The sequence below is a fragment of the Vollenhovia emeryi genome, unplaced genomic scaffold (genome assembly GCF_000949405.1).
Source record: "Vollenhovia emeryi isolate VEMERY1.0 unplaced genomic scaffold, V.emery_V1.0 DF939162.1, whole genome shotgun sequence".
Lineage (NCBI taxonomy): Eukaryota > Metazoa > Arthropoda > Insecta > Hymenoptera > Formicidae > Vollenhovia > Vollenhovia emeryi.
This window is the reverse complement of record NW_011967204.1, coordinates 164,579-190,150: the sequence shown is the minus strand read 5'-3', so window position 1 is coordinate 190,150 and position 25,572 is coordinate 164,579. Positions and strand designations below refer to the sequence as shown.

At 40.6% G+C, this 25,572-nt stretch overlaps 2 protein-coding genes across 3 annotated transcripts in view; both read left to right on the top strand.

Annotated features, from left to right (window-relative positions):
* Positions 1-18,289, top strand: part of LOC105564595 (glutamate receptor ionotropic, kainate 2-like) — a 106,777-nt gene extending 88,488 nt beyond the window's left edge. Inside the window, exons 7-16 of the mRNA XM_012017076.1 lie at positions 444-697; positions 1,312-1,533; positions 4,164-4,455; positions 5,086-5,224; positions 6,524-6,661; positions 8,324-8,522; positions 8,995-9,226; positions 11,729-11,844; positions 13,508-13,663; positions 17,421-18,289. Of these exons, the coding sequence (XP_011872466.1) occupies positions 444-697; positions 1,312-1,533; positions 4,164-4,455; positions 5,086-5,224; positions 6,524-6,661; positions 8,324-8,522; positions 8,995-9,226; positions 11,729-11,844; positions 13,508-13,663; positions 17,421-17,615 (1,943 nt within the window). The 3' untranslated portion in view covers positions 17,616-18,289. The remainder of the gene's footprint in view (positions 1-443; positions 698-1,311; positions 1,534-4,163; positions 4,456-5,085; positions 5,225-6,523; positions 6,662-8,323; positions 8,523-8,994; positions 9,227-11,728; positions 11,845-13,507; positions 13,664-17,420) is intronic.
* Positions 18,290-20,980: 2,691 nt separating this feature from the next.
* Positions 20,981-25,572, top strand: part of LOC105564564 (glutamate receptor ionotropic, kainate 2-like) — a 13,764-nt gene continuing 9,172 nt past the window's right edge. The window contains exons 1-5 of one of the 2 annotated variants that reach the window (XM_012017010.1): positions 20,981-21,165; positions 23,317-23,410; positions 24,144-24,305; positions 24,885-25,075; positions 25,426-25,572. In XM_012017010.1, coding sequence (XP_011872400.1) covers positions 23,329-23,410; positions 24,144-24,305; positions 24,885-25,075; positions 25,426-25,572 — 582 coding nt within the window. In that variant the 5' untranslated portion in view covers positions 20,981-21,165; positions 23,317-23,328. Of the gene's footprint in view, positions 21,166-21,916; positions 21,995-23,316; positions 23,411-24,143; positions 24,306-24,884; positions 25,076-25,425 lie in introns of those variants that run through there. The other variant, XM_012017009.1, reaches the window with a different exon arrangement.

Below are 25,572 nucleotides of genomic sequence, written 5' to 3'. Positions count from 1 at the left end.
GTATTTCAAAATGTCAGAATTTACTTGTTAATTTTCTAAATTTCATGAATAATGTATTATCTTATTATTTCGTACTATGCCGATAAAGAAGAAGAGTACAACGTCGAGGAAATATTAGCAGATAATTTTCGTGCTTTGCGTAAATAATTTTTCCTCGATGAGAATGTTTCCAAATGTCAGAAATCGCTCGTTAGTTTTCTAAGTTTCGTGCACGATGCATCATGATCTTGCGTTACATTGTCACCAGCAGTTTTTTTTTAAGGCGGATATATGAGGGTATATCTATTTGTGTGACATTGATACGGCGATCGCGTCGAATGACGCTATAATGATCAATTAAAACGGTTTAGTCTTTCCAAGGTTCGCGTCATAAGTCGTCGGTGATAGCACCTATATTAATCTCGCGTGTCAGAGCAGAATTTAATTTCGCGATATTCATGAAGCGGTAATTACAAGCAGTCACCCAGAATTTCGTCCGCAATTACACCACGTCGTTTTGGGAACGTACAATATGTGCACAGGGAAAGACGAGACAGAGTTCGGTTATCGTGCGGTGCGTAATTACTCGCGAATCGCTTTACGAGCAAATTATTATGAGAGAATTTTCGTCTCAAAATATAATTGCGTATTAACGCATCTTCAGTGTTCACGTGTAATTGCGAAGTGTAACACCCGAGGTACGGTTGCCAGATACCCGGTACGTATCTGGTTTACGAGCTGTAAACCAGAGCTGTAAATGTTTATACATATATCCCCTTTACACGCGTATGCGTAATAAATGCGCCACGAATCTACCTCGTTTCCAAATTTGGCTGCGCATACGTCTACCTCAATTCTCAAGTTTCTTTCGGTTCAGTCATGGAACGAGTTGGCAATTAAGCGCGGATTTATGTGTAAACAATATTTAGACCAAATTGAATTATCGATCAATTTTTGGCCAGCAACGAAACATCTAAGACGCGAAAAAAAAAAGATGAGAAATTTACAGTTAACGAAATTTTCCATACAATTTTCGAGAATCGCTGCCCCACGCCTGCACAACGTTGCATATTAAATTCTTATCGGTTGTATTTGGATTTATTCGCGCATAAACCGTTGCACTAGATATTTCAATATTTCAATGTGAATAAATATAATCAAGAATATCAACAATATATTTTGATATCACATGCTTCCAAGCACAACATTAACAATCTCTCGTGGTTACGCAAATGCTATTTAATTATAACCTAATAACAATTAATAACAAAATACAATATTTATTGCGTGCCCGCAATTTTAACCGTTAAATATTTTCGACATACATTTCAGGTAGAGATGACAGGGCTCACGGGTATTATCAAGTTCGATCATCAGGGATTTCGCTCCGACTTCGTTCTAGACATCATCGAGCTGAATAACAAAGAAGGCTTGAAGAAAATCGGTACTTGGAACAGTACCAAAGGTATCAACTTCACGAGGAGCTACGGCGACGTTTACACTCAAATCGTTGAAAGCTTACAGAATAAGACTTTCATCGTGACGACTATATTGGTGAGTGACGTTACGAATGAATGAAAAGCGCGCGGCTTTCCTCCCTCAAACATTAGAATAATATATTGAATGAAACTTTCATTCTTCAAGTACGAATACCTGAGTTTTCTACTTTTGTTTCTTCCGAGCTCATAAATAATTGAAAACTATTTAATTCGAACGAATCGCAGATTGTATAATATTGTGTTTTCCTATTTCTTTATTTTATTCGGATTTGATTGTATAATATGAATTGTATTCCTTTTTAATATTCTTTCCCAAACGAAATATCATTTAATTAAGGAGTTTAATTTATTAAAGTACTGCACGTATTTATTGAAGTAATATTCGTGTTTTTAAGTCGCCCGTGTTTCTAAATCTCTCTAATTACCGTCTAAAACAAATTGTACTAACGAGGTGGAGATTTATAACAATTATCTTACAAGTTGCATACGAAATTGTAGGAAAAAAAAACTTTGAAAAAGATATTTGATTTGCGATATAAATTTTAAAAGTGTCAAAAAAGTTTCGTTTTGAATAAAAAAAAAATTAAATTGCTTATATCGTTCGAAGGCGTGTCTGCAAAAATCGTGACAATCGCGCAGCGGGGGCTCGGAAATCGTTGCTTTAATCGAGGCGCGAACAAAACAGGAACGTCGCCGCATTTAAGCGGCAGTCACAGCGGGATGGAAAAATTTTTCCATCCATTAGCGAAGCTTGCGCACTCGTTAGCTTCCCGCTCCCCCTTTTTCATCCCGGGGAGGAAAGAAGAGGATAAGAGGGACGGAAAGCAGATACGCGCGCGACTTAATTGAAGTTTTCGCGACGCGCTCGATTCACATTACTTATTCTCACGCTAATTGCGGCGACAAATAATGTACTCGGTAATGTATTAAGTACTTTGAAACTCGCCCGGGGAAGGGACGACAGCAAGTTTCCCGCATGGTAAAAAACATAGTACGTTACGTGAGAATCGTCCTCGTAAAAACTTCGATGCCCTTTCTTCGGATCCGCGGCTAAACGGATCTGTCACTGATAAGAACATACAACGCGTCCTAGGTGTACCTACATTACACAGTTGAAAAATTTGTGTTAAATTTAACAGATATCACATGTCCCAAACGGTCCACACAAATTTTTGTGTTAATTTAACATAATATGGATATGTTAAAGAATCACACTAATAGTCTGTTAATATTTTAACACAAAATAAATGCAAATCTCAAAATCATTTAACATAAATTTTGTGTAAACTTAACATTTTTTAATGACAAAATAAATTTAAAAAATGTAATTTTTACATTTCATAATAAATAGGAATGTATCTTCGGGGAGGTAGGAGGCACTTAACAATAAGACACGCCACTTATTTTTCGGCGAGAAAAGTAACGGGCTAGGATTCGAACCTAGGACCTTCAGCTTGCCAGGCGAGTGCTCTTCCAACTGATCTATCCAGGCCCAGATGTAATAAGCCAAATGGTCCGAGATCACTCTCTTATGTTATATAGAATAAAATCAACATTTCATTCTGTAAATTTTAACAGATAAATCTTGTTACTAATAATATAAAACATATATATTGTGTAAGATTACAAAATAAGTACACATTGTGTTGTTTTAACATTTCTTTTCAGTTATTTTAATAATTTTACGTGGAAGGTCAATTAACATAAGAGCAATCTGTTAAATTAACACATGAATGTGTTAACCATTTAACACAAAAATTTTAACGGGCATTTCTTTTAACAAGAAAACACAAATTTTCCAACTGTGTACAGAATGTTACGTGAGGCTTGTATTAAATTTTAAAAGATCACTTTCTGAATCTCATTGTTAAGTCAGTAAAATTTAGGAAATTCCATTGTCAATAAAGACATAAAAACGTATATTAATTAACGTGTCTCTATTGCCAAGAATAAATACAAGTACCGTTTTAATATACGTTTATGTCGTGAGATTTTAAATATCTAAATTTATTTCAAGCCCTATCGCACGGTAGAACTAGTTTATCGAAAATCGTAGGTGTGCAGTGATGGACAGAATCTGCAATACTTCTTTTTAACGAGTTTAGGAACGCGCGTTTAGATTCCGGTTTATGCTTCAAAACATTTTCTATGAGGAAGATTTTACTCGAGAAATAGATCGGAAACGTTGAAAATGCTTTTGGAACGGCCATCGAGTAAAATATTCCTCGGAGAAGACGATTTTGGAACGTAATCCTGAATCGAAATGCACGTTTGTAAACTCATTGAAAAGAAGTGTCGCAATTCTATCCATCGCTGCGCTCCTTATAATCTTTCAGTTTCCGTCGTCAAATATTTTGCTATCTATATTTAAAACGCAAATTTACAGATCAGTTTCGCTTGACAACTAATGTAGTGTTACAAATTGATATCTTGATATCTTTTTCAGAATTTTCTTGCGAAAAGCGTTGAACATATTGCTTTGCTCTTCGCAGCCAACTTCAATCTCGACACTGATATAAGCTTCGCGGAGATTATTTCTGCAGATATTATAACTTCACTTGGCGACCTCGTCAAGAGCTATCGTCGATAAACCCCCCTCGATTGCTTGTATCGATAAACTCGTAGCGTTCCTTTAAACGCCTATATGCTGCACAGTATTGACAGCAGCTCATTACCTCATCGCAGAGCGCGCCGTACTGTATGCGGAAGGACTCGAGCGAGAAGCTCACCGGAAATGCGCAATTCGAAGGCTACAGCATCGACTTGATTTACGAGATATCGCGGCTGCTTGGATTCAATTATACGTTCCGGCTGGTGCCGGACGGACGCTACGGCTCGTACAACACGCAAACGAAGGAATGGGACGGAATGATGAAGGAGCTGCTCGAGCAAAAGGCCGATCTCGCGATCGGCGATCTCACCATCACGTACGATCGGGCGCAGGTTGTGGACTTCACGACGCCGTTCATGCCTCTAGGTGAGAACCAGCGTTACGAGGTGCGTTGCGGCAAATACCGCGACGAATTTACCATTTCCATCAACGCGTTATGAAAAGAGTTGTAAAAAGATACGCCTTTACGCGCGATTAGCCTCAAATAACGTTTTTTAACGATATTTCGCTGCTGTCGCAGCTTTGGACAATGGGAAAAACACTCGTGCATTTTAGGTAAACATATTATTGGTATCAAAGCTGTGAACGCTTTTAGCAAGAACGTTTAATGCTTATTAATACTGTGTACCGCTTAATTGCGATTCTGCACAAAACATAGGGTCAAAGGGGAAATTTTAAATCGTACTTGTGGAAAAACGTTGTACGTTACAACAGTGTCACGGAGGCAAAATTGTTCTGAAATTAAAATAACGCGATATAAAATTTAAACTCTCACACGTGTAACGATCTTTGTCCTGCTTATCTCCGAAATAATTTCTCGAGCGCAATTTTGTTGGCCATTATGTATCTGTGTAAGCCATAAGGCGGCCGTAACGGAAACCGGAGTAAATCTCGCGGGTGATTATATTCGGTCCACTGTGTCCACACATCAATGCGTCCCACCTACCCGCGGTCTCCGCCGTGGCTAAGCATAAAATGAGAATTTTGAATTTCCAGGGATCAGCATACTTTACCGCAAACCCATAAAGCAACCGCCGAATTTGTTCTCGTTCCTCAGCCCTCTTAGCCTCGACGTTTGGATCTACATGGCAACGGCTTATCTCGGGGTCTCCGTGCTCCTCTTTATACTAGCCAGGCAAGTGAGACCACTTTAAATTCCTCTGACACAAAATGTCGTAGCACTATTCTGGAAATTTGATCGCTTATCTAATCGATAGCGCCGTCTAGCACGATGCATCGATAGGAAACGCCAACTTATTTTACTTGGATGACTTTTGTGCATCTTTGTTCCATAAATTTTATTAATACGAAAAACATTGGATCTGCATCGACATTCGTGTCGTTTTCTAACTTTCCACGCGAGAATATCCGATGAGAAATTCAATTTTTTGTTTCTCAATCAGTTTAATATAGTTCTCGCTGCTGTCTCGCGTATTGCGTTGGTTGTCTCACAAAAATGTTTTACAAACTTTATAAAAATTTGTTGAAATAATTGTAGCGTATACGTCGAGATGAACGCGTTATGAAATAAGTGCGAAAAGGTTTAAGGTAATTTGTTTACGACAAAACCCGCGTTCGATGCCATTGGAATCAGAACGTGTTTGGAATCGTTAAGTTTAGATTCACTCCGTACGAATGGTACAACCCGCATCCGTGCAACAAAAATCCGGACCGTCTGGAGAATCGCTTCAAGCTCCTTAACTGCTTGTGGTTCACCATCGGCTCCCTAATGCGGCAGGGTTGTGATATTTTACCAAAGTAAGCCCTTTCACGCATCGAGATAATCATCTCCGTGCTCAAAATACGTGCCCGTCGCATTTGTTGCATGTCACGCTGCTCAATTATAGCAAAACTAAATATCATTGCCTTCTTCGTGCCATATATCGTAGGAGCGATCGATTAGTGGGAAACATAAGCGTACGAGTCACCTCGAGACGAGCAATTTTCGTATTCATATCAGCACGGAAGCCAACTGGAATAGTTATACTCGATCGTACTATTTCTAAACGCGCGCCTGATTAAAGAAAAGAAGAAATAGCACTTGTAACTTACGACTTTGCACAATTCATTAAAAACAAGCGAGTACACAATCAGGCGATATAAAACAATGATCTCGCCATAACAAAATTAACCTTTTAACGCCAAGAGAAACGAGATCCGTATCAGAATAATCATTCCTCATTGTATTTACCATTTCTTTGAACGCTAGTGCGACGACACTGTATATTCGCACACGTTCTTGTGCAACGTCGTGATAAAAAGGTTGCATCGCTTCAGCAAAGGGTCTCAATTGGTTCGCCGACCGCACGAGGTATATAATATAATTCGAGAAATTTACATGGTCAATTTCAGAGAGGACGCACATAGGCAACCCGCGAATAGGATGCACGCTTTGACATCTAATCTCGGTCCTTCCCCTTTCACCTGCCCGCAGGTTCAGCCCCTACGAGTGGGAGAACCCCCATCCGTGCAACGGGCAGTCCGAGGTCCTTGAGAACGAGTTCACCCTACTGAACTCGCTCTGGTTCACCATAGGCTCGCTCATGCAGCAAGGCTCCGATATAGCGCCGAAGTAAGTTACCGAAGAAGCACGCGGTATATATTGGGTTGGTGCATAAGTTCGTCCCGTTTTTAAACCACAACTTTCATGCCCATTACATTTCGTCGGTGCACATTCAATCAGCGATACGTGCAATCTCACGAGTTTGCTTTACGACGATCAGTTTCAATCAGGGCCGAGATTTTGCGGCCACCAATTATCGGCCGTCCAGAACGTTTCTCATCTGCGGGATGAAAATTTCCATTGCGAAACCGTCGGAACCATTTACGAAATCATCAATAGCATCTTCTCCGTAGACAGAACACAGGCTTCTTTTGGTCTGAACAGCAGTTTTGCCTTTTCGAAGATAAAAAAAAGCATGATTTTTACCCATCTTTATAAAACACGACCCAAACATCGATCGGCGACAACAAATTTGACGGTAAAGTTCAATTGCTACTTTGAGATGTTTAATACGTCACGTAAGTGTGAAGTTGATAGCTGATCGAATTCATATATAAAGTGCGCAAATATTTAAAAACGGGACGAACTGATGCATCAACCCAATATAAAGGAGTGCGACAATATAGACTTGATTGTGCCGCTGCCGAGCATCAGCGACATGAAACTAATGTAATCGCGGGAGGCGAACGTTGTGCGGCGCGTTTTCGTAGATGATTATGCGAACGATGTGAGAACCGATAAACTGGGCTGTGCTATATCGTAGGCTTGCTGCAACTGATTGTACACCAAGTATGCCGGAAAACGTGAGAATTACGTGGCGGGGATGCGCTCCTTAACGGCGTTTGGTGTCGACTTTTCCCTTAATGAAAACTTAATCGATGGCTTAATTAGGAATCCACTTAATTAAAGGGTTATGGCGAACGAAGCTGCAGGCAGTGTGTAACAAAACTTTACTTTCTAGTTAATTCGAGGCGGACTGCCTCTTAACAGAAAATTAACTCCGCACTGAATCAGCGGGAGACGCCTAACGCGCGAAATTAAAAGGTCTCTTCGGGTGAAAGGCGGTTCTAACGAAAATTATGATCCCAGGATTCGTTAAGGAATGATAGCCTTGCGATGCGATTTCCGGTATGCCGTGTACAAATGCGGCAAAATTAATCACCGGCGCTTTGCTCGTACCTAGTTATCGAAATGCATGATATTGCGTGGCATGCGCACGGAAGCTTGGAATGCCGTTACACAAGTAGTTTCCAATAATTCCACGTGCTCGTTATACATGACATAATTGCGTTTATGTATACTCGGCAGTTTTCGCATGTAAAATAATTCGCCCGCACGCGTTTCGCATACATCGTCCGTGCCGCTCGCCAGCACCCCAGCATTCGCCGTTTAATAGCTAGCGCGAATCGCTTAACTGCGAAACGGGTTATATCCCGCGACGTATACAGCTGGCTCGTTACATAAAGCGAAGCTGAACTTCCGCACGCTCCATTACCCCCGCGTGCAAGGCGCAAAGTTGCCCTCGAAAACTTGCCGCGCGAACGGTGCAGGTGCCATTGATTCCATTTTCCGCGATTCGTATTTTCGACACGCTCTGCTTTATCGCGCGCGGATCTACAAACGAGAGGCGATTTACGCGGACCACTTTGTGCGCAAATTCGCACGACGGATTTTCCGTTTAAGGCGCTTTGCGGTGGAAAATAGTACGCAGCCTTTGATCTCTGACCGTAGGGCCGTGTCGACTCGCATGGTCGCCGGTATGTGGTGGTTCTTCACGCTGATCATGATCTCCTCTTATACGGCTAATCTCGCGGCTTTCCTCACCGTCGAGAGGATGGATTCCCCGATCGAGAGCGCCGAGGATCTCGCTAAGCAGACGAAGATCAAATACGGCGCGCTCAAAGGCGGCAGCACGGCGAGCTTCTTCAAGGTGAGATTAACGGCTTTTGCATTATGCATTCTTCCCAAAAGTAGAATGGCATCGAGGCGCGCGTTTTACGTATCGTGGGTCAAGATGCGCTTGTCAGGAAAATGCGCGGTGTGCGCGGAAAACCGCGAATGCCGTTCAACAAGAAACTATATACAAAGCGCAGTCTGAGCAATATACCGGTTAAATGAGGTAGTCTATTGTTATCTCGAATCCCGCGAGTAATTGAGTTAAATCCGCCCCTGACGGACTAAGAATCTCCAATCAGAGCAACAGCGGAACCGCAGGATGCGACCCGAGAATATTCTCCTATTAATTCGAGGGCGCCGGTGCGTGCAATTAGGGATGTAAGCGAGACGCGATATCCTGCCTCCGAAGTAAGGCATGCCTACTTCGGGGTTAACCGATTTCCACTCCGACGTTCCACCGTTTAACGGCACGCGTACTCAACCACGAAATTCCCGGCATGATCTAGGATTCCAATTTCTCGACGTACCAACGCATGTGGTCCTTCATGGACTCGGCGAAGCCGTCGGTATTTACGGTGAGTAACGTCGAGGGCGTGGATCGAGTGATCAAGGGGAAAGGCAGTTACGCGTTCCTGATGGAATCCACCTCCATCGAATACGTAATCGAGAGGAACTGCGACCTTACTCAAGTCGGCGGTCTCTTGGACTCCAAGGGATACGGCATAGCCATGCCGAGAAGTGAGTGTTAATAGAAATGCTCTGTGCATGTGTGCGTTGCGCGCGGCCAATCGGGGGAAAAATTCACGCGGCACGTATAGAACGAGGGGTAAACCGTCGAGGGCATTTTCTACGGATTTCGGGCATTACTAGACATTTTTTCGGCACTAGCGCCCGTATAGAAAATTCCCAAAGTCTTTCAACTACAACAGAAATGTGTCCCACATAGGTATATCTCGTGCGATTCCAATTGGAAAATCCATTTTGGTACACTGAGAAAAATTTTCATTGGATAAACCAATTAAATAGTATGTCCGATGGTTAATTTTTCCGATTACGTTTTCCGATTAAATTATGGATATATCCGATGAAATTTATCCGATGAAATGCAATACCGATGAAATTTGATTGAAAAACCGATCAAATTTTTCATCGGATATACAATTTAATCGGATATATCCGTTTGTTATCATGTAATTGGATTATCCGATTATATTTAATCGGACATTTTTCTCAGTGTACCAAATATGGCTTTTCCGTATAGAATCGGAACAGAAACAACGTGGGAAATTTTCACGATTAAAATCGGTACATCTGTATGGAATCGAACAGGGAATCCCATGTTTGTGTTTTAATGTATAATATTATGTAGTATTTTGTGTAAAACTAATTTTAAACGCAGTCGCGCGATGACAAAAAGCAAACGTTACTCGTAAAACGGTACCACTTCACGATTAAATAATAGCTTAGCGGTTCTTCGTCAGCAATTAATAAATTAAGTGTACATATAAATATATGTTCAAAGTGTTTAAAGAATAACAACACTAGTAATTGCCAGATTTCCTAGTCAGAATCTAGAATTTTTTGGGGGAAATCGAACTAGATCCCGATTAGATCCCAGAAAATGTTCTACGCGGGTGGGTGTTATTTGGCCTTGCTGTGGCATTATAAAGAATCTAAAAAGATAAAACAAGATAAAATAAGATAATAAGATAAAGTGTCGCCCACCGGGCGTTGATAGGCGTTTGTGTACGTGATTTTAGTCAGAGGTTTACCCCTCGGTAACTAGAAAGAGGAAAAGCGTGAAGGAAAAGAGACGCGAGAGGTAAAGTAAACGTGCGCGTAAATTTCTCGAAATAATTTTCGTACGGCTGAAAAATCACAATTTACTCGCGCGCATTGAAAATAATACGAAAGAAAGAAACTGCCTCTCCGATAAATTTTATATCGCTTGAATACTTGAATTACCGCAGTCGCGACGCTTCGTTTGTGACCAAGTAATTTAATATATCGTCGACTCACGTTGATCGGACACAAGCCGGGCGCGTAATACGTCCCTCAATAGTTGTGGGTTTCAACGCTATGTTATTCAATGCAAAGCGTGCTAATTAAATTTTTTTGCCGCGTCTCGGCAATCCACGCGCATTACTCGGTAGATACGCGAATCAAAATTTCAGGATAATAAATGGCTCTGTGGCCGAAGTATTAATCAGCGTCGGTTCTGTGATCAATGGCGGGGCATTAAAATCCATAATTATTAAGGGATGTATCATTACGTTCGTCGCATTCAATCTAATGCAAACGCACGGCGTATTAATACACTTCGCGTTTGAAATATGAAATATCAGCTTTTCCCTCATGTTTACACGAATAATATTATTTATCCCATTTCTATCCACGGCTTTTCAACTCGTGGCTACACTCATTTCTCTCTTTCCCGCTCCCTTACGGGCGTTATTACGGAAGTTTATAAAATTACAACTTTAATAATTTAACAAAAAGAAAAGATATTTCCGTTCGTCAACTTCCAACATTACGACATCCTCATAATTTCCATTAAAGGATCAGCTCTTTCCCGATGTTTACACGAATAATATTATTTAGCCTATTTCTATCTACGGGTTTTTAGCTCCTGCTGCGCTCATTTCTCTTTTTCTCGCTTCTTTACGGATGTTATTGCGGAAGTTTATAGAATTACGCGCAACTTTAATAATTTGGCAAAAAGAAAAGGCAATTTCGTTTATCAACTTCCAACATTACGACATCTTAATAATTCCCATTAAAAGAAGTAGCGGACGCTGGTTTGCAAGGGAAAATGTGCCTAATCAATATTGCAGTATAAGGTACTTAAATCGGCCCATCGACTCGACTGAATAAAAGAAATTGCCATTCAATTAAAACTTTTCCTTCACGCAAATGAAATTTCTGATAGAAAGAAAATGCAAATCGTTCCCTCGTTGAATCGAGAGATTCGCGCGAGCGAGCTAGCCGGGCTTATCCCGTGAGATCGAATGGAATCGCGTTGCCGGTTGCCCTGATGATCTCGCGGCTGCGCGAAAATGCCGCTCGATAGCGAGTGTCGCCGTGAAGGAAACGATCGCGGGCCAGATTGCCGGCGAAATGTTGGCGCGAGGGAACGATTGCCGCAACAGTACTTCCGAAAGTTCTGCGAAAGTACCGCGACGCTACGAGGCGATAAAAGCAGCCTAGGAGGAGTTGCTCAAAACGACCTTGGAACTTCAGACTCGCCGTACAAGACGGCCATAAGCGGGGCCATCCTGAAGCTCCAGGAGGAAGGGAAGCTCCACATGCTGAAGACGCGCTGGTGGAAGGAGAAACGAGGCGGCGGCTCCTGCAGGGTGAGCTAATATGTATCTCAAGGCGAATTTATACGGTTTCTCGTGGAATCTCGGGACGCGCGAGCCTTGCGATAAAAATTTTCAGAAACTTGTTACTTGATGATGATAAACGGCGAAAGAATTTAACTCGCGGAGAGATTCGTTTGAAAAATCCTGAGAGAAAACCTTTTCGACAGAAAATAGAATAGATACCCTTATAACACGAGATAAATTAATGATTCTTGCGAAAACGATTCAAACAGATGCAGCATATACAATAATTTCAATTTATTGTCTTTTACTTCGGCCAGTAAATCGACCAAGAAAACTTTAACGGTCCTTTAGTCTACATTTTCGCATGGAGTTTCCGCCCGTTCCAATTAATTGTTACCCACCAGAATTTTTTTATTTGCTGCGTCCAGCTTATCGGGTGGTGCGGCCTTTAGAAGAAAAGCTACAGTGTGAATTCGCTTTTAATCCACCGTCATTTCTCCCACTTTTCTCATGAGGGATATCCTGGCGCGCTAACGCACTCAAGAAGTGCGCGTTCGAAATTCTTGCGCCAGACTCCAGCAACTCCTCTCATCCGTCAGGGATGAGGTGGGGGCTGAGAGGGCGCGCGGGGAAGACTATCTCGCGAATTCACGAAACCGAGGTTTCGCCGCGCTCGCGATCATCGTTGCGCGCACTGCTATTTCTCGCGCAGCTACGCCGATAAATTCTTCCGATAATTCACCGGCTTCTCCTCCATCGAGCAAACTTGTGGCTGTTTGACGGACGAACGTAGATGGATGATTACAGTGACACGGGAGGAATTAACTCCTCGATGTCAGTCTCCACTCGCGGCTCTTGTAAAACGATAGAAATTTAATTGGTATATTCACGCTGTGCTCGAAAACTGCAGTTATTAATTTTATTCTGAATATAAATTTTTATTTTGAAACGATGTGTGCCTTGTTTACTCTTTCTCTTTGAGTAAAATTTTTAATAAAAAGGTACTTTTTATGTCACAATCATAAATAAATAGAGGAAGCCCTATTATGAGGCAGCGGGGTTTTCGCTAAATTAATAGCTTCATCATCTATTAGTGAATTTATTGCCCTCGGAGTGGAATTTGTTTAGTGGGAAAACTCGTTGTTAGATTGTGTAATTGTTGTGAATAAAGATTTGTGACTCAATTTTCTTGTTGAAAACCCGCTGTCTCATATTAGAAGCCTATCTCATAATAGAGGACTTTTCTCTATATTATTAATTAGATATAAAGATAGAGCTGTGTACAAAAAATTGTGAAAAAACCTACAATACGAAACACTTTACATCCCTTTTCGCGTAAAGTGTCGATTAAGCATTAAACATTGAAAACTTAATCACAACGCCGATTAGAAGATTTAATAGCCAACGTGCGACTTGCTTTCCCCACAACACTTTAATCCGTCAACCCGAATACGAGTGGGCGCGATGAGATTTTCACGATATTATCCACGACGCGCAGCCCTCCACGAACCGCTTCAATAATGAACGCCCGGGCGCGAAAGCCGCGCGTGCATTAACGACGTGCACAACGGACTAAACGCGAAAACCGCCGTTTCCCCAGCGGTGCATTACCGATGCAGCGGACCATATTCTACCTGTAACCGCCCGCGTTAATGCGCCACAAGCTAATCGATGTTTCTCCCACGGCCAGGACGACACCTCGAAGAGCAGCTCGGCGGCGAACGAGCTCGGCCTGGCGAACGTCGGCGGTGTCTTCGTGGTGCTGATGGGCGGCATGGGCGTCGCCTGCGTGATCGCGGTCTGCGAGTTCGTGTGGAAGAGCCGGAAAGTGGCCATCGAGGAGCGGGTGAGTGACGCGAGGTAGCACGTGGAGGACGGCAGCGCGGCGACCACGCCGGGGACCTCCGCGTCAGGATCGGCCGGCGCCCGGCTCGACCCTGACGCGATCTACCCCGACATACCGCGCGAATACATCAGTTGATGCTCGCACGACGGTGGAGTTCCTCTCTAATGGTCTCGATACAGAACCACTCGGGTCTGATCGCTCGCCAGGCTCGGCACTCTCGGCGATGTCGTCGGCGGGGACGATGAGAATTGCAGCCCCCGCGCGCACGTAACTTCCCTCATTTTTCTACCGCTATCGTGACCGCCACGCGCCGTTGTTCCCGTACGCTATTGTCCTCGTTATTGTCCCGCTGTTGCGCGATTAGTCGTTAGTCGGACCGGCAAGGCACTTCGTACGCCCTCGCTCGCCGTCGAGGACGCGTCGCTTCGAGCCTCCACGCTGAAGAAATGCCCAGAGTATTTTGCGACAAGTCCGAACAATTCGAGCCCCTTTGACGCGCGAGAAACGGAACGAGGGCGGGAGGATTCGCTGGAAATTTATTTCGCGGAATTCATTATTGATGTTTAAAAACGGCTAGTCTTCATACATTCGCTCACCCTCCTTCCCGATTCATTTCCATAAATTGTAGATGCTAAACGATTCACTCTCTCAATTTTGTATTTTTAAATACATTTCTCTCCGTCTATTTTAGCATCACGGAATTGCATTGGTTGGTCTAATCTCTAGACAGTCACTCGCACAAATACATAGATAGACAATCGTGTTGGCATTGTACGTAAGCGTCGTGATTACCGGGGGAGACGCGGCCATAAAAGCGTAGCGAAAGAGAACTTGATGAAAAAATTCCCAGCGAAATTCGCGTCGGTCGAGCGCGGAAAATGGAATTAACGTATGCAAAGTCCCGCGCTGCGCAACCCACGGTGACCGGCACGCGGTTTTAAGCGACATGTGTTCGCGTTACCGTTTACATATATCCAAAGGGGTAAGCAAACAGGCAACTATTTGAGGAGGACTCGCCCAGGGATACGAATATGCTTTGCGCGGATCATTCCCTACGTATACGCAAAAGCAAACAGCTCTATGAGCTGACGGACGTCGGTGGTATTACTGTGCCTCCTTTCAAACCGCGCTGCACTCTCTGTAGAGAGGCACGGTGAGCGAAACCCTCTCGAAAAATTCAAATCCGCTTAAATCGATCATGGGACGAGATTCACATCCTGCGATGAATAGCACGGCTTTTGAACAGATCGGATGGCATATTTGAATTTCTATGTTATGTAAGGCTTGGCCGAGTCGCATTCCTCGTTATCAGTATTGCGACTGTCACAATATTGGATGCGATAGAATTCAATAGACCACATGTCGCAATAATTAAAAAAACAAGTAGCACAAATAAACGAGATATATTGCTTATCTCGTTGAATTATGGAAATACGCGATTGGATCTTATTTCCGTCGTGGAGTGACGCTTAATCGCGATGATTCGAGTAAAGGATTACAATTGACAATAGGTGATTCTTAATACGTTTGTACTGTCAAAGAAGCAATGAGAAAGCACGATGGAGCTGCGAGTTATTTTTCCGTTGGCTTCTTAAATGAGCATCGATAATTGGCGCAACCACTTTTCCCGCTTTGATTATTGCAACAGTGACTGATGTAACGAATCTGACTCGGGCATTTTGGTGTTCTGTTTTAGAAGCAGAAATCCTCGGGGAAACCGATCTGCGAAGGTTTTACTGATCTGCACTAGCGACGGTACGCGCTGCGCTGCGAAAAAACAGATTATTAAACTCAAGCCGTACCTCAAAGCGTATCCGATCCGAGTTCAGTGGACCTAAGGAAGAACTCCATCACACGAGAGATCGGAAAACTGTATAAAGACCGTAAAATTATAGGGACAAATGAAAATAATCGGACAAGAAAAGCAACAAGCCTTGACTCTTCCAATTTTCCTTGTAAAATTCTGTCAAAATGTGTCAGTTAATTCAACGAAATTGTTTGGAAAATATTTCTCCCCGAGTCACGGCACTCGCAAGAGTTTAACTTGTTCAACATTTTGATAAATAAACCAACCTGTCTCTGTCAGAATTATACAATATCAAATTTCCGTTTATGGCGAGCAGACTTGAAATTCGCTTAATAACGGCACGAATTTTTCAATAGAAACACGTACGTATTAACTTAATACACACGTATAACAAATAATCGAAATGAAAAGACGGTAAAAGAAAGATTGGAAAAGTCAACGTGTTTGCCATTTGCTCATATCAAAACTTAGATTAATAAACAAAGACTTTAAGCCTCGCAATGGGAAAGGCCGAATCCTTCCTCGCGAAGTCGCAAACGTTTCAATCGACATTAAAATACCTTTAAAAGAACAGAGCCGCGGTGTTCGCAACTTATATAGTGCTGCGGATGAACTTTTAAGAACAATCACGATTTTATACCGGCTAGATAGTGAATGTATAGTATACCAGAGGAGAATACAAGACATTTTACTGTACATAATATGTAACTGTCGAGGTAACCAATATGTGATCGTAAGTGTGCGCGGAAGTCCGTTCGCTTCTCGAGTTGATAATTTAAGTGATAATTCGAAAGAGCAAGTGGATATGAAGGGAACCCACCGCGTTTTCCCTAAAATTCGAGTATTATTTCCGATGGTATTAAAATGATGCTAAAAATATTTACAAAACAAAACGTTCTCTCGATCAACTTTATTTTTTCTCTTTTATACTGTGCGATTCTTAATTTTTATATTGCGATAGATTTAAAGAAATCTCTTCTGATTAAGCAAAGAACAAGACTTTTCGGAGTTGAAGAGTTAATCATGAAGCTCGATTTGCCGGGACGCTCGTTTCTGTAAATGATTTTACTTAAATTTTTGTTAAGCAATGTCGTATTTACTAAAGGAATAATATAATTATTGTATAACTATTCAGTTTCATCTTTTTACTTTATATGTACATTGTAATGCGTACATCTTGATGTCGATTTGAATAAGAAATTAACCAACGTACGGAACAATATTACAATATATTAAGAAACAATCACCTTTATCCACGTGCAGCTTTTGCCGCAGTGTAAAGTATTTCCGATCCATGAGGAGGAGCACGCGGACTTCCGAAAATTCGTTATTGAATAGACAAATCTCTGTGTCGTGGCGAAGTAACTTGTACGGAAATTGCGATTTCGAAACGTTGCATTATTACTAGCTGTAAATGAAATTGAAAGGGCGCGCATTGTGTGACAGTTTAGTATGACATTGTTAGTCGTGTCGCAATGTTTCTTGCTTCTCCCCCGTCACGGATTCACAGGAGGTGAGCTCACTTACCTTTTTACATTTTTCACTGTCAAATTTCCTCAAAGATTTGGAGCTTTCTAAACGCACGAGCTTGCATGTATAATTGTGGCCAGTAGTAATTTATTATTTACCCAAGACTTTCTGCCGAATTTTTCTAAAATATCAATCTAAAATTATTTCACTAGCAAAATATTAACTTTTTATCTTCAATTATCTCTTCTGTTATACATTTAGTTGCATTATGTATTATAGGTCCATAAGTGATATTAGTTTTTCCGCTCAAACTTTTTAGACTGACAGTAAGGTGACCCTTTGTCAACTGTTAATTGCATTTTTTGGTAAACAAAGCGGAAAGGAAGAAAATTGTGAATTTCAGTTGTGAGTTTGAGCTGAATAACTCGTTCACGGTTCAATATGTGAGCTCTCGCAATCGTCCTTTCGTGGAACTTTCAGAAGTCCGTGTACTCGGAAATGGCGAGCGAATTGCGATACGCTTTGGACTGCGGCAACGGAAATAAAAAGCCGTCGAGGAAGGCGCTTTGTCGACGTCATGGGCAACATTCAAGTCTGTCGATCGTTTCGGAGGAGGGCAAGTACGCGGCATGCAACAAGTACAGGCACTTCGTTGGAAAAGCACCCCTGACGTGAACAAAGGGACGTCCAGTCGAGGAAGGGCCGAATGATGAATCTCTTTGCAAAGTTAATTACTTCCTCACTCATATACGAAACATACATATACGATCGGTCAATTCGAAATACGAGCCGGAAAATGAAATCGCCGCAAAAATAACAAGAAAAGAATTATAACAAAAACGTGACTTATCGTCGGACAATTGCAGCGAGATTGAATGTTGTCAAGTCAAACACTTTGATACCGCATCTCCTGATGGCAAAAAAAGCAGGCGCCACTAAAAGCTCTTAGCACTAAGAGGATGCTGTAAATTCGTTGCGACGGGAATTCGCGATACGATTTAGAGGAAAATTGTGTAAAAAGAAACAGGGACTTAATTCTAATCGTGTACACGTCTGTCCTTTTTTACGAGCCACCGTTGAATAAGATAGTCCATCGTAAATCCATCTAGACCCTCGTAAAATCCGTTAGCGTCATGCGAGGTGGATGCATGCGAGAAAACAAGCGAGTGAACAAGAGTCGCGTGGAATGGAGTGTGGTTTCATCGGCATTAAAGATGCACCGTCGTTATCACGTAAAATATTTTATTGAAACCAATTCGAATATTGTCATTCATGTACACCTAGAAAAAAGATTTGTTTAAGTTGAACAAAAATGAGATACGTTGAAATCGTGTTTCTTTAAATCTACTTAAATCTCTTTAAATTTTTACTTACTTCTACTAAAACGTGTTTCTTTAAATCTACTTAAATCTCTTTAAATTTTTACTTACTTCTACTAAAACGTTCGCTAGATTTGAAGAAGCGAATATGAATTCTCTTAGAGATTCCACTCTTAGGTCCGGTTTCACCAACGTCGCGTAACCTTAAGCTTAGCCTAATTCGTTCTTTGTCTCTTTCCAACTGTTACTCTAGCAGGAGACGAACATGAATTAAACTAACGATTGAAGTTAAGCAACGTTTGGTAAAGCCGGGCCTTAATCAATCGAAATTTTGGTTAAGGTAAAGAAATCATTTCTTGGAAATTAACTGAAAGTCTAGTTCTTAGCAAATTACCTATGAAACCTAAGTAGTTCGCCTTTGAAAATTCAAAGGAAATTTGCTTGATTTGCAAAGAAACTTTTTTCCAGGTGTCTGCCAATCTTCGGACACGGTGGAACGTAAATTACACGCGCATACAATAGCGATTTCAGAGGTTCCCCCATGAAAAATATAAATAATGCGCAAGAGAATTTTTACGCGTTCCATCTAAAGATTAAGATCTGCGAGACCTGATACCGCGAATGGTCATTTGCACTATTTTGTAACGCAATTCAACGTTTCGTATGTACAATTGACGATAAGTAGTTAAAATTACTGAACATCCTTTATCTGAATTTATTCCTGCCCTTAGCTGGTCTGACGGGGTCCATGAGGTCATTGAGATATTATTTGAGTAAACTAGAATTACTTGTCTAAGCTATTCAAATTATCCAGACTATGTAGATAATATATTTCAAGCCGCGTTCGCGTAACGCATTGACGATATTCTATCTAACGTAAAAGACTGCTCCACTCTCCCCCGACAGGATTGCTTTCAAGGAATACACGTCATTGTTCCCGCTGATATTCGTTCGATTAACATTTCCGTTCGATCGCGTTTATGCGGACCTTGTGAACCAAGCAGTATTCATTTGAGTCTTCCCACTACCGTAAAAGGAGAAAAATGTAAGCGTAAAAGAGAGAAACGAGCGCGCCGCGATTCCAGTCTAATATTTAAGCTCTCGGAACAGAGTGCCGTAAATCAAGGTATGAATGCTCGACGCCGTGTGTTGAAGAGTGTGTGACATTCCGGTAGCTTGTACGCGGACACTATTTTAAGATCGAGCGTAAAAGCGAGGAGGAACGAGGTAAAATACAATTTTGGTTCTTTCTCCTATACTTGCACCTTCCATACGAATTTCGTTGTACACAGTTTACCGAATTCTGAATACAGAACCATAGAGATGTACGCGCAGACATGCGACACGTACGCATATACACCCGTACACGTACACATGTATACTCATTGTAAATATCGTCGATACTATTGCATACTTATTGCATACTTGCGTTCATGTGTCGCGACACGATACGAGTTTGTTAAAAGCCTATCGCGATTCCACTTCTTATATAAAATGTACTACAAGCATCAACACATAATTAAATGTGAATAAATTAATCGTCTGTAAATTCTCATTGAAACGCTCCCTCTTATAATTGCCACCGTCACACCCTTTTCCCAGATGGACCGACTGTTGTCTGATCGTGGCAATCTTATCGCTAATCTCACAATTAATAACTATTGTTCATCGATTCTCTATTGCTCCCACATTGTCCCGGCAAATATGATTAAATTGTAAGACAATCTCTTTTTAATCTTAAATAAAATTATGTATAACTAAAAATCTTAATGTTACACCTCAAAACTGCCAAAGTGTTTATTATATACATTAAGATATCCTTGTACACAATTGATTGATATATAGATAAAATATAATAACGTCTTTATGTAAGAGATATCTTCAATAATGAATTCGTATTTCGCTTTTAACAAAATACAAACTAATTTTTTTACATAAAATACTGATAAAAAAATAATGCTACTAACTTGTAACAATGGAGATAAAAGTCGGTAAGATAAATTACAAGATTAAAGTATTAATAAGAATAAAGCAGCATCTTTTCCCTTACTTCCAGGTAGTAATAGCGCCAGGTAATTTTCATTTCAATTTCGTATTAATTGCCTGTGGTTATACAATTACCTGCGATTGCAATCTTGGTTTACGCTACCCACGCAACTAATTTCTCCAACACTTAAATTAACGCTCTCCCAGTTCCACCCTTGCTGAGCATCAACGTAATTGGATCTACTTCATCGCTATAATTATTTTTATGCAACTTTTCACTGTTATCATTGCTAACGTTATACGCAGGAAACAAAGTTTTAACATTTTTCAAATTTTTCTCATTTTTGGGAAAGATACTGATTTTGCAGCACGCAAACCATTGCAGGCGCACAGCGTTGACAACTTTGCAGAGCGACGGAGACTGAAGAGGTCGGAACAATATTTGAGATTTTCAAAAACCTATTACGGTTTTTTATTCTTTCGTAGCACGAAATCAAATGAGTGGAGATCGGTTTCGATTCGGTTAACGTTTACGCGATAAAGGTGTGATTTTAAAAATAATAGAGTGTATCAAGATCACCGGAAGGTTTCTTTAAAATATTAAACTTCTTTTGAAATTTCTTAGGTTTCTATAATACCGACACCGAGACGAATTAGTATCGTTTCCCTAAAAATATTATCGCGCATTAGATTCCCACTCTGTCCGTCGACGACGACGACGCGGACGACAAGCGTTTCTCGTCGCCACGACGGATCGTGAAAATCTGGGAAGGGAGTTTTAGAGCATGCGCTGCCGAGATGAGCCGCGCGAGAAGTGCCGTTCGGATTTAGAGTCGCGTGCCGCGCGAGTTTCGTACGGCAAAGCACGCGTCTCAAAAGTTCCGTGCCAAGTGGAACGAGCAGCGGCATCACGTTTTTAGGTAAGCCCTTGCGAGCCCTTAGACACGATCCTCTCGCGGAATAACGGTTCCCGATTGGCAATAAGTCGAATACCGGTTACGTGCTGCAATTGGTATAAAACTCGCGCCGCGCGCTTCCGCCCCTTTGAAAATCCTCCCCGAGAATATTCAGCTGGTCTCCAACGATCGAAGTAAAACGAGTTTTTGGAGGGAAGTCTGGGAGATTGGCCTGGGCAAATTTGTTTCTCCAAACGCGACGATACGTACGGCTGCGCGCTTGATAAAAAGACTAGATCTATCCACGGCGGAGAATGCCCTCGTGTCAGCGAATATCACAAAATATACACGTAAAATGAAGAACGTAGAAGAGACGGGGAAAATAAATGTTTGAGACCGACAGAAAATTGGCACGCAACGGCGATTCTCGGATAAAAAGTATCTTCGATTGTATACCGTCGAAATCTATGTCGCACGGCGAACGCGACAAGCACCAGTGGCGGCGGCGATGCTTGGCGTCTAAATATATCGACGTAGTTATGCGTTCTCTTAAGATTTTCGTTAGTTGTCCATGTGCTGTGTCGACGTCGCGTGCTGGACCGTCTAAAAAAACCTTGATCGCGACGACCCTCGATGTTTGACAATTACTCGTAGCGCGTGGCGCAATTAAATAATCCGACGCTGTGTGAAATAACTAGATCGGCCATGATAAATCATAGGCATGAATGCGAGCTTGAGCTACGAATGAATGAATGAAAAAGAACGCGCCAGACTGCGTGCACTTGGCACGATGACAGTAGGCTACGTGGAACTCCGAATGCGTGCGTTGTCGCTAAAAATTCACACGCTCAAGGTAGACGCTGGTCTCCGGCGTAGAAAATGCACTTATGAAGTTTTTAATTAACCTTTGCGAAATATTGCTCATTACAACAAATGTTTATCAAGTCAGGTATTTGCGAGTGCATAACTTTTATTCAGGACTTTAGTAATTATATTGTACTTAGGTTTTCTTCTCTAAATACTTTAAGTTTATCTGAAAAAAATTTTTTTTTAAGAATCTAGTTATAATGAAGTGGTTAAGGAATTTTAAAACTTTTGTAAAACCTTGAAAGAATTAAATGCATAAAGCTCGGTGTTGAACGGAAATTCGAAGAAGTAAGAAGACTTAGAAGCGTGATAGGGTGTTGGTGTCTAAATAATTAAAGCAATGAATTAAGTTTTAAGAGCATGACGTTAATGTAATATTGTTTTTCAGCAGTTTCAATTATTTTCATTGATTCCTTTAAACAGAAATTGAATTAATTTTCTGACGTTATATAGGGAATGTCTGTATGTATCTGTAATAAAATAGTCAAATAAAAATTTTGAATAATTTTATCTGTCAAAAGTTCTGCAATGAAAATTTGCAAAAGTACATATAAATTTATAAAAGCGAAAGATATATGTTATTCGACTTTATAAAAGTTTAAATTAACCGTTTTATGGGAGTTGAGTAAAATGAAATAATACTTTAATTTGTATTCGCGTAGATGACAATTTCAAATCATAGCTTGTGAAGATAGCTGCGGCAATAGCCACAGATAAAATGATGAATAAACTTTGCTGAAGAAACATTTAAATTTGCCCAAGAGCTTTTAGAAAACTGAGAAAGAATATGACAATTCTCGCGTGCATCGGGTATTAATTTATCGAAATTAGTATCGCGCACGGCTGACAAATTGCTTATATAACACGTTATTGTTGATTTACTTTATGGCACACAATCTGAGAATCGCTGTAACAACATACAGGAGGACAGAAAGAAAAAGAGAAACTTATTTTCACAACAGATAAAATAAACTTGGGAAAGTAACGTGGGGATCCCTCAGAGGGTTCGCAGGGATTTATTAAGAGTATAAGCATCAAGCAAATAACTAAACTCAATATTGGAAGATTGATTTTAGACGGGTCTAAATATTTATACGCGCCGAGAGCGACTTTCAGGCGGCGCGGTGCCTACTGGTTAGTTTATATAACGTCGGCCAGTTAAGTGCTCGTTCGAGACCTTTCCATTTGGCTATACGTGCGCTTCGTACGTGCCGTTTATATCTGACTTTGTTGGATACACATTTGCACCTGTCAAGATGCTCACCAGTAAGCTGATGCATTTTAATTCCATTCGTTGTGTGTACGCAGAAAGACCATAAGATGGTGACCAAGTCTCTACTGATATTGCCGATATTCCTGTCCTACGCGTGTGTGCTAGGTTTCCCGAAAAAAGTTCAGATAGGTAAGATAAATGTTATTAATGTAATTGACGCACAAAATGTGAATAAGATGTGAAAAGGCCACATCTTCGTATCAATGTTTTATTATGGACATTAAAGTCTGTATTACACTATAACATCTCTAAACTAGAGACCCTGTAATCAGAGACTGGTCATAAGAGTTCGTCATATTCCTGCGAGTGAGAGAGAAACATAGGCTATCTTAGACCTGGTTTCACCAACGTCGCTTAACTTTGAGCTTAGTTTAATTCATTCTTTGTCTCCTTTCCAATCGTTACTTTAGAAAGAGACAAGAGACGAATTAAGCCGAGCTTAAAGTTGAACAACGTTGGTGAAACTGGACCTTATTCTTCTATGATTCTACGATCGTATGTTTCTCTCTCACTCGCAGGAATTTGACGAGCTCTTATGGCCAGTCTGATTACAGGGTCTCTACTCTACACTATATTTACAATATTGAAAAAGATGATCAGTATTTGCTATAAATTATATATTTTATCATTCACTAAATCTGTGTATATATTTAAAGTTTTCAAATATTCTTTTCATTAATTTTTCGCATAAAACCAATTTCTCTAATATCTTTAAATGTTAAAAGAAACATTGATAGAACTGTGTTGAATCAGAAATTTGGGAAATTAATGCGCATAACTTTAGGGAAAAGCGTGATTTCGTGAGCTATTTCGAGCGTGTCAGTCAGACTCGATTTTAAAAAGAGCCGATCATATATTACAGTGGGATTGTTTGATCAAGATGAAGCAATCCAGCGGACGTTCGAATCGTCGGTGAGAGCGGTGAACAAAGACAGGCATGAGAACGAGGAACTTTCGAATGTGTTCTTAATATCGGAAACGGAAGAGATTGATGAGGCGGATTCGTTCGAAATATCGTGGAAAGGTGAAACTGCTAGCGAATGCTAGTGTCATCGTATCACACATTTTGTACTAAACACTAACTGTTGCATGTGTCGTTTTAGATTTAATATCAAGCACAATCTTCTTGAACTAAAATATCTAACAAATAAATATTAAATGATTACATTCTCGTCTTATATGGGATATTAAATACAATTTCTAACTTGCGTTTCGTACGTTTAAAGAAAACATGAATGGAATTTTTCATTAGGGTTGATTTCCGCGTTGCCGCGCAAGCCTTCTATTTTATTCCAACTGTTTTGTAAACGTTTCAGTTCATCAGGGTGGAACAACCTGATACCTAATAGGAAGCCAGACGCGGAAGCCAAACCTAGTATTCATATATCGCAAAAGCCTCAAATATCACGATTCATCATTGCAAAAAACTACGTTCTTATATGTACAGCGCGAATTTTCCTAAAAAGATATAACACATAGATATAATAGTGACAATAATAATGAATAATCATCGTATTATTTTTCTGGAAAGTATGATCAAAATTATGTAGCTTATTTTACCTCTTATTGTACCTCTGTAAAATCGATTTTTCAAAATGTTTAGTATGCGATCTGCTAGATTTGGGAATAGTGGGAATTTTTGGACCTCAGGAAAAAGTGATTGCTGAGCACGTGCAAAGCATATGCGATACAATAGAAATGCCACACGTTTCTGTACGACAGGATCTTGACCAACTCTCCTACCCACGTGGATTAAGTTTGAATCTATATCCGCATATAAACTCGTTATCACGAGTAAGTAATTAAAAAGATCGGCATTATAATTGCATTAGATATAAATAATATAAATAAGTAAATAAATTTTGGAATTTTGTTTTGCTTTCCGAAAAAAATTAATTTTCTTGACAAAATGATCAATTATCTATTTACAAAAATATTATAAAATATAAATTTGATCTGCATTGGACACAATATGAAAGCTAACGACTTATTTATAATTATCGTAAAATCGTGACATACATATACATCTTCGTAATATTCTATATTCAACATTTGTCATTTAACTTTTCCTTTGTCTTAATTTTTGTTTTATACAATGCATACCCATAATATTGATGTAATGATCATCAACGAAACTTTTACAGCTCTACGATCAACTTGTCACGGAGTTCAAGTGGAAATCCTTTGCAATACTGTACGAGAATGCCGATAGTCTGGTTCGTATGCGAATATTGCTGAAGCGATGGGACGAACATAGTAATTCCGTACTCATGTACCATTTAGGATATGGA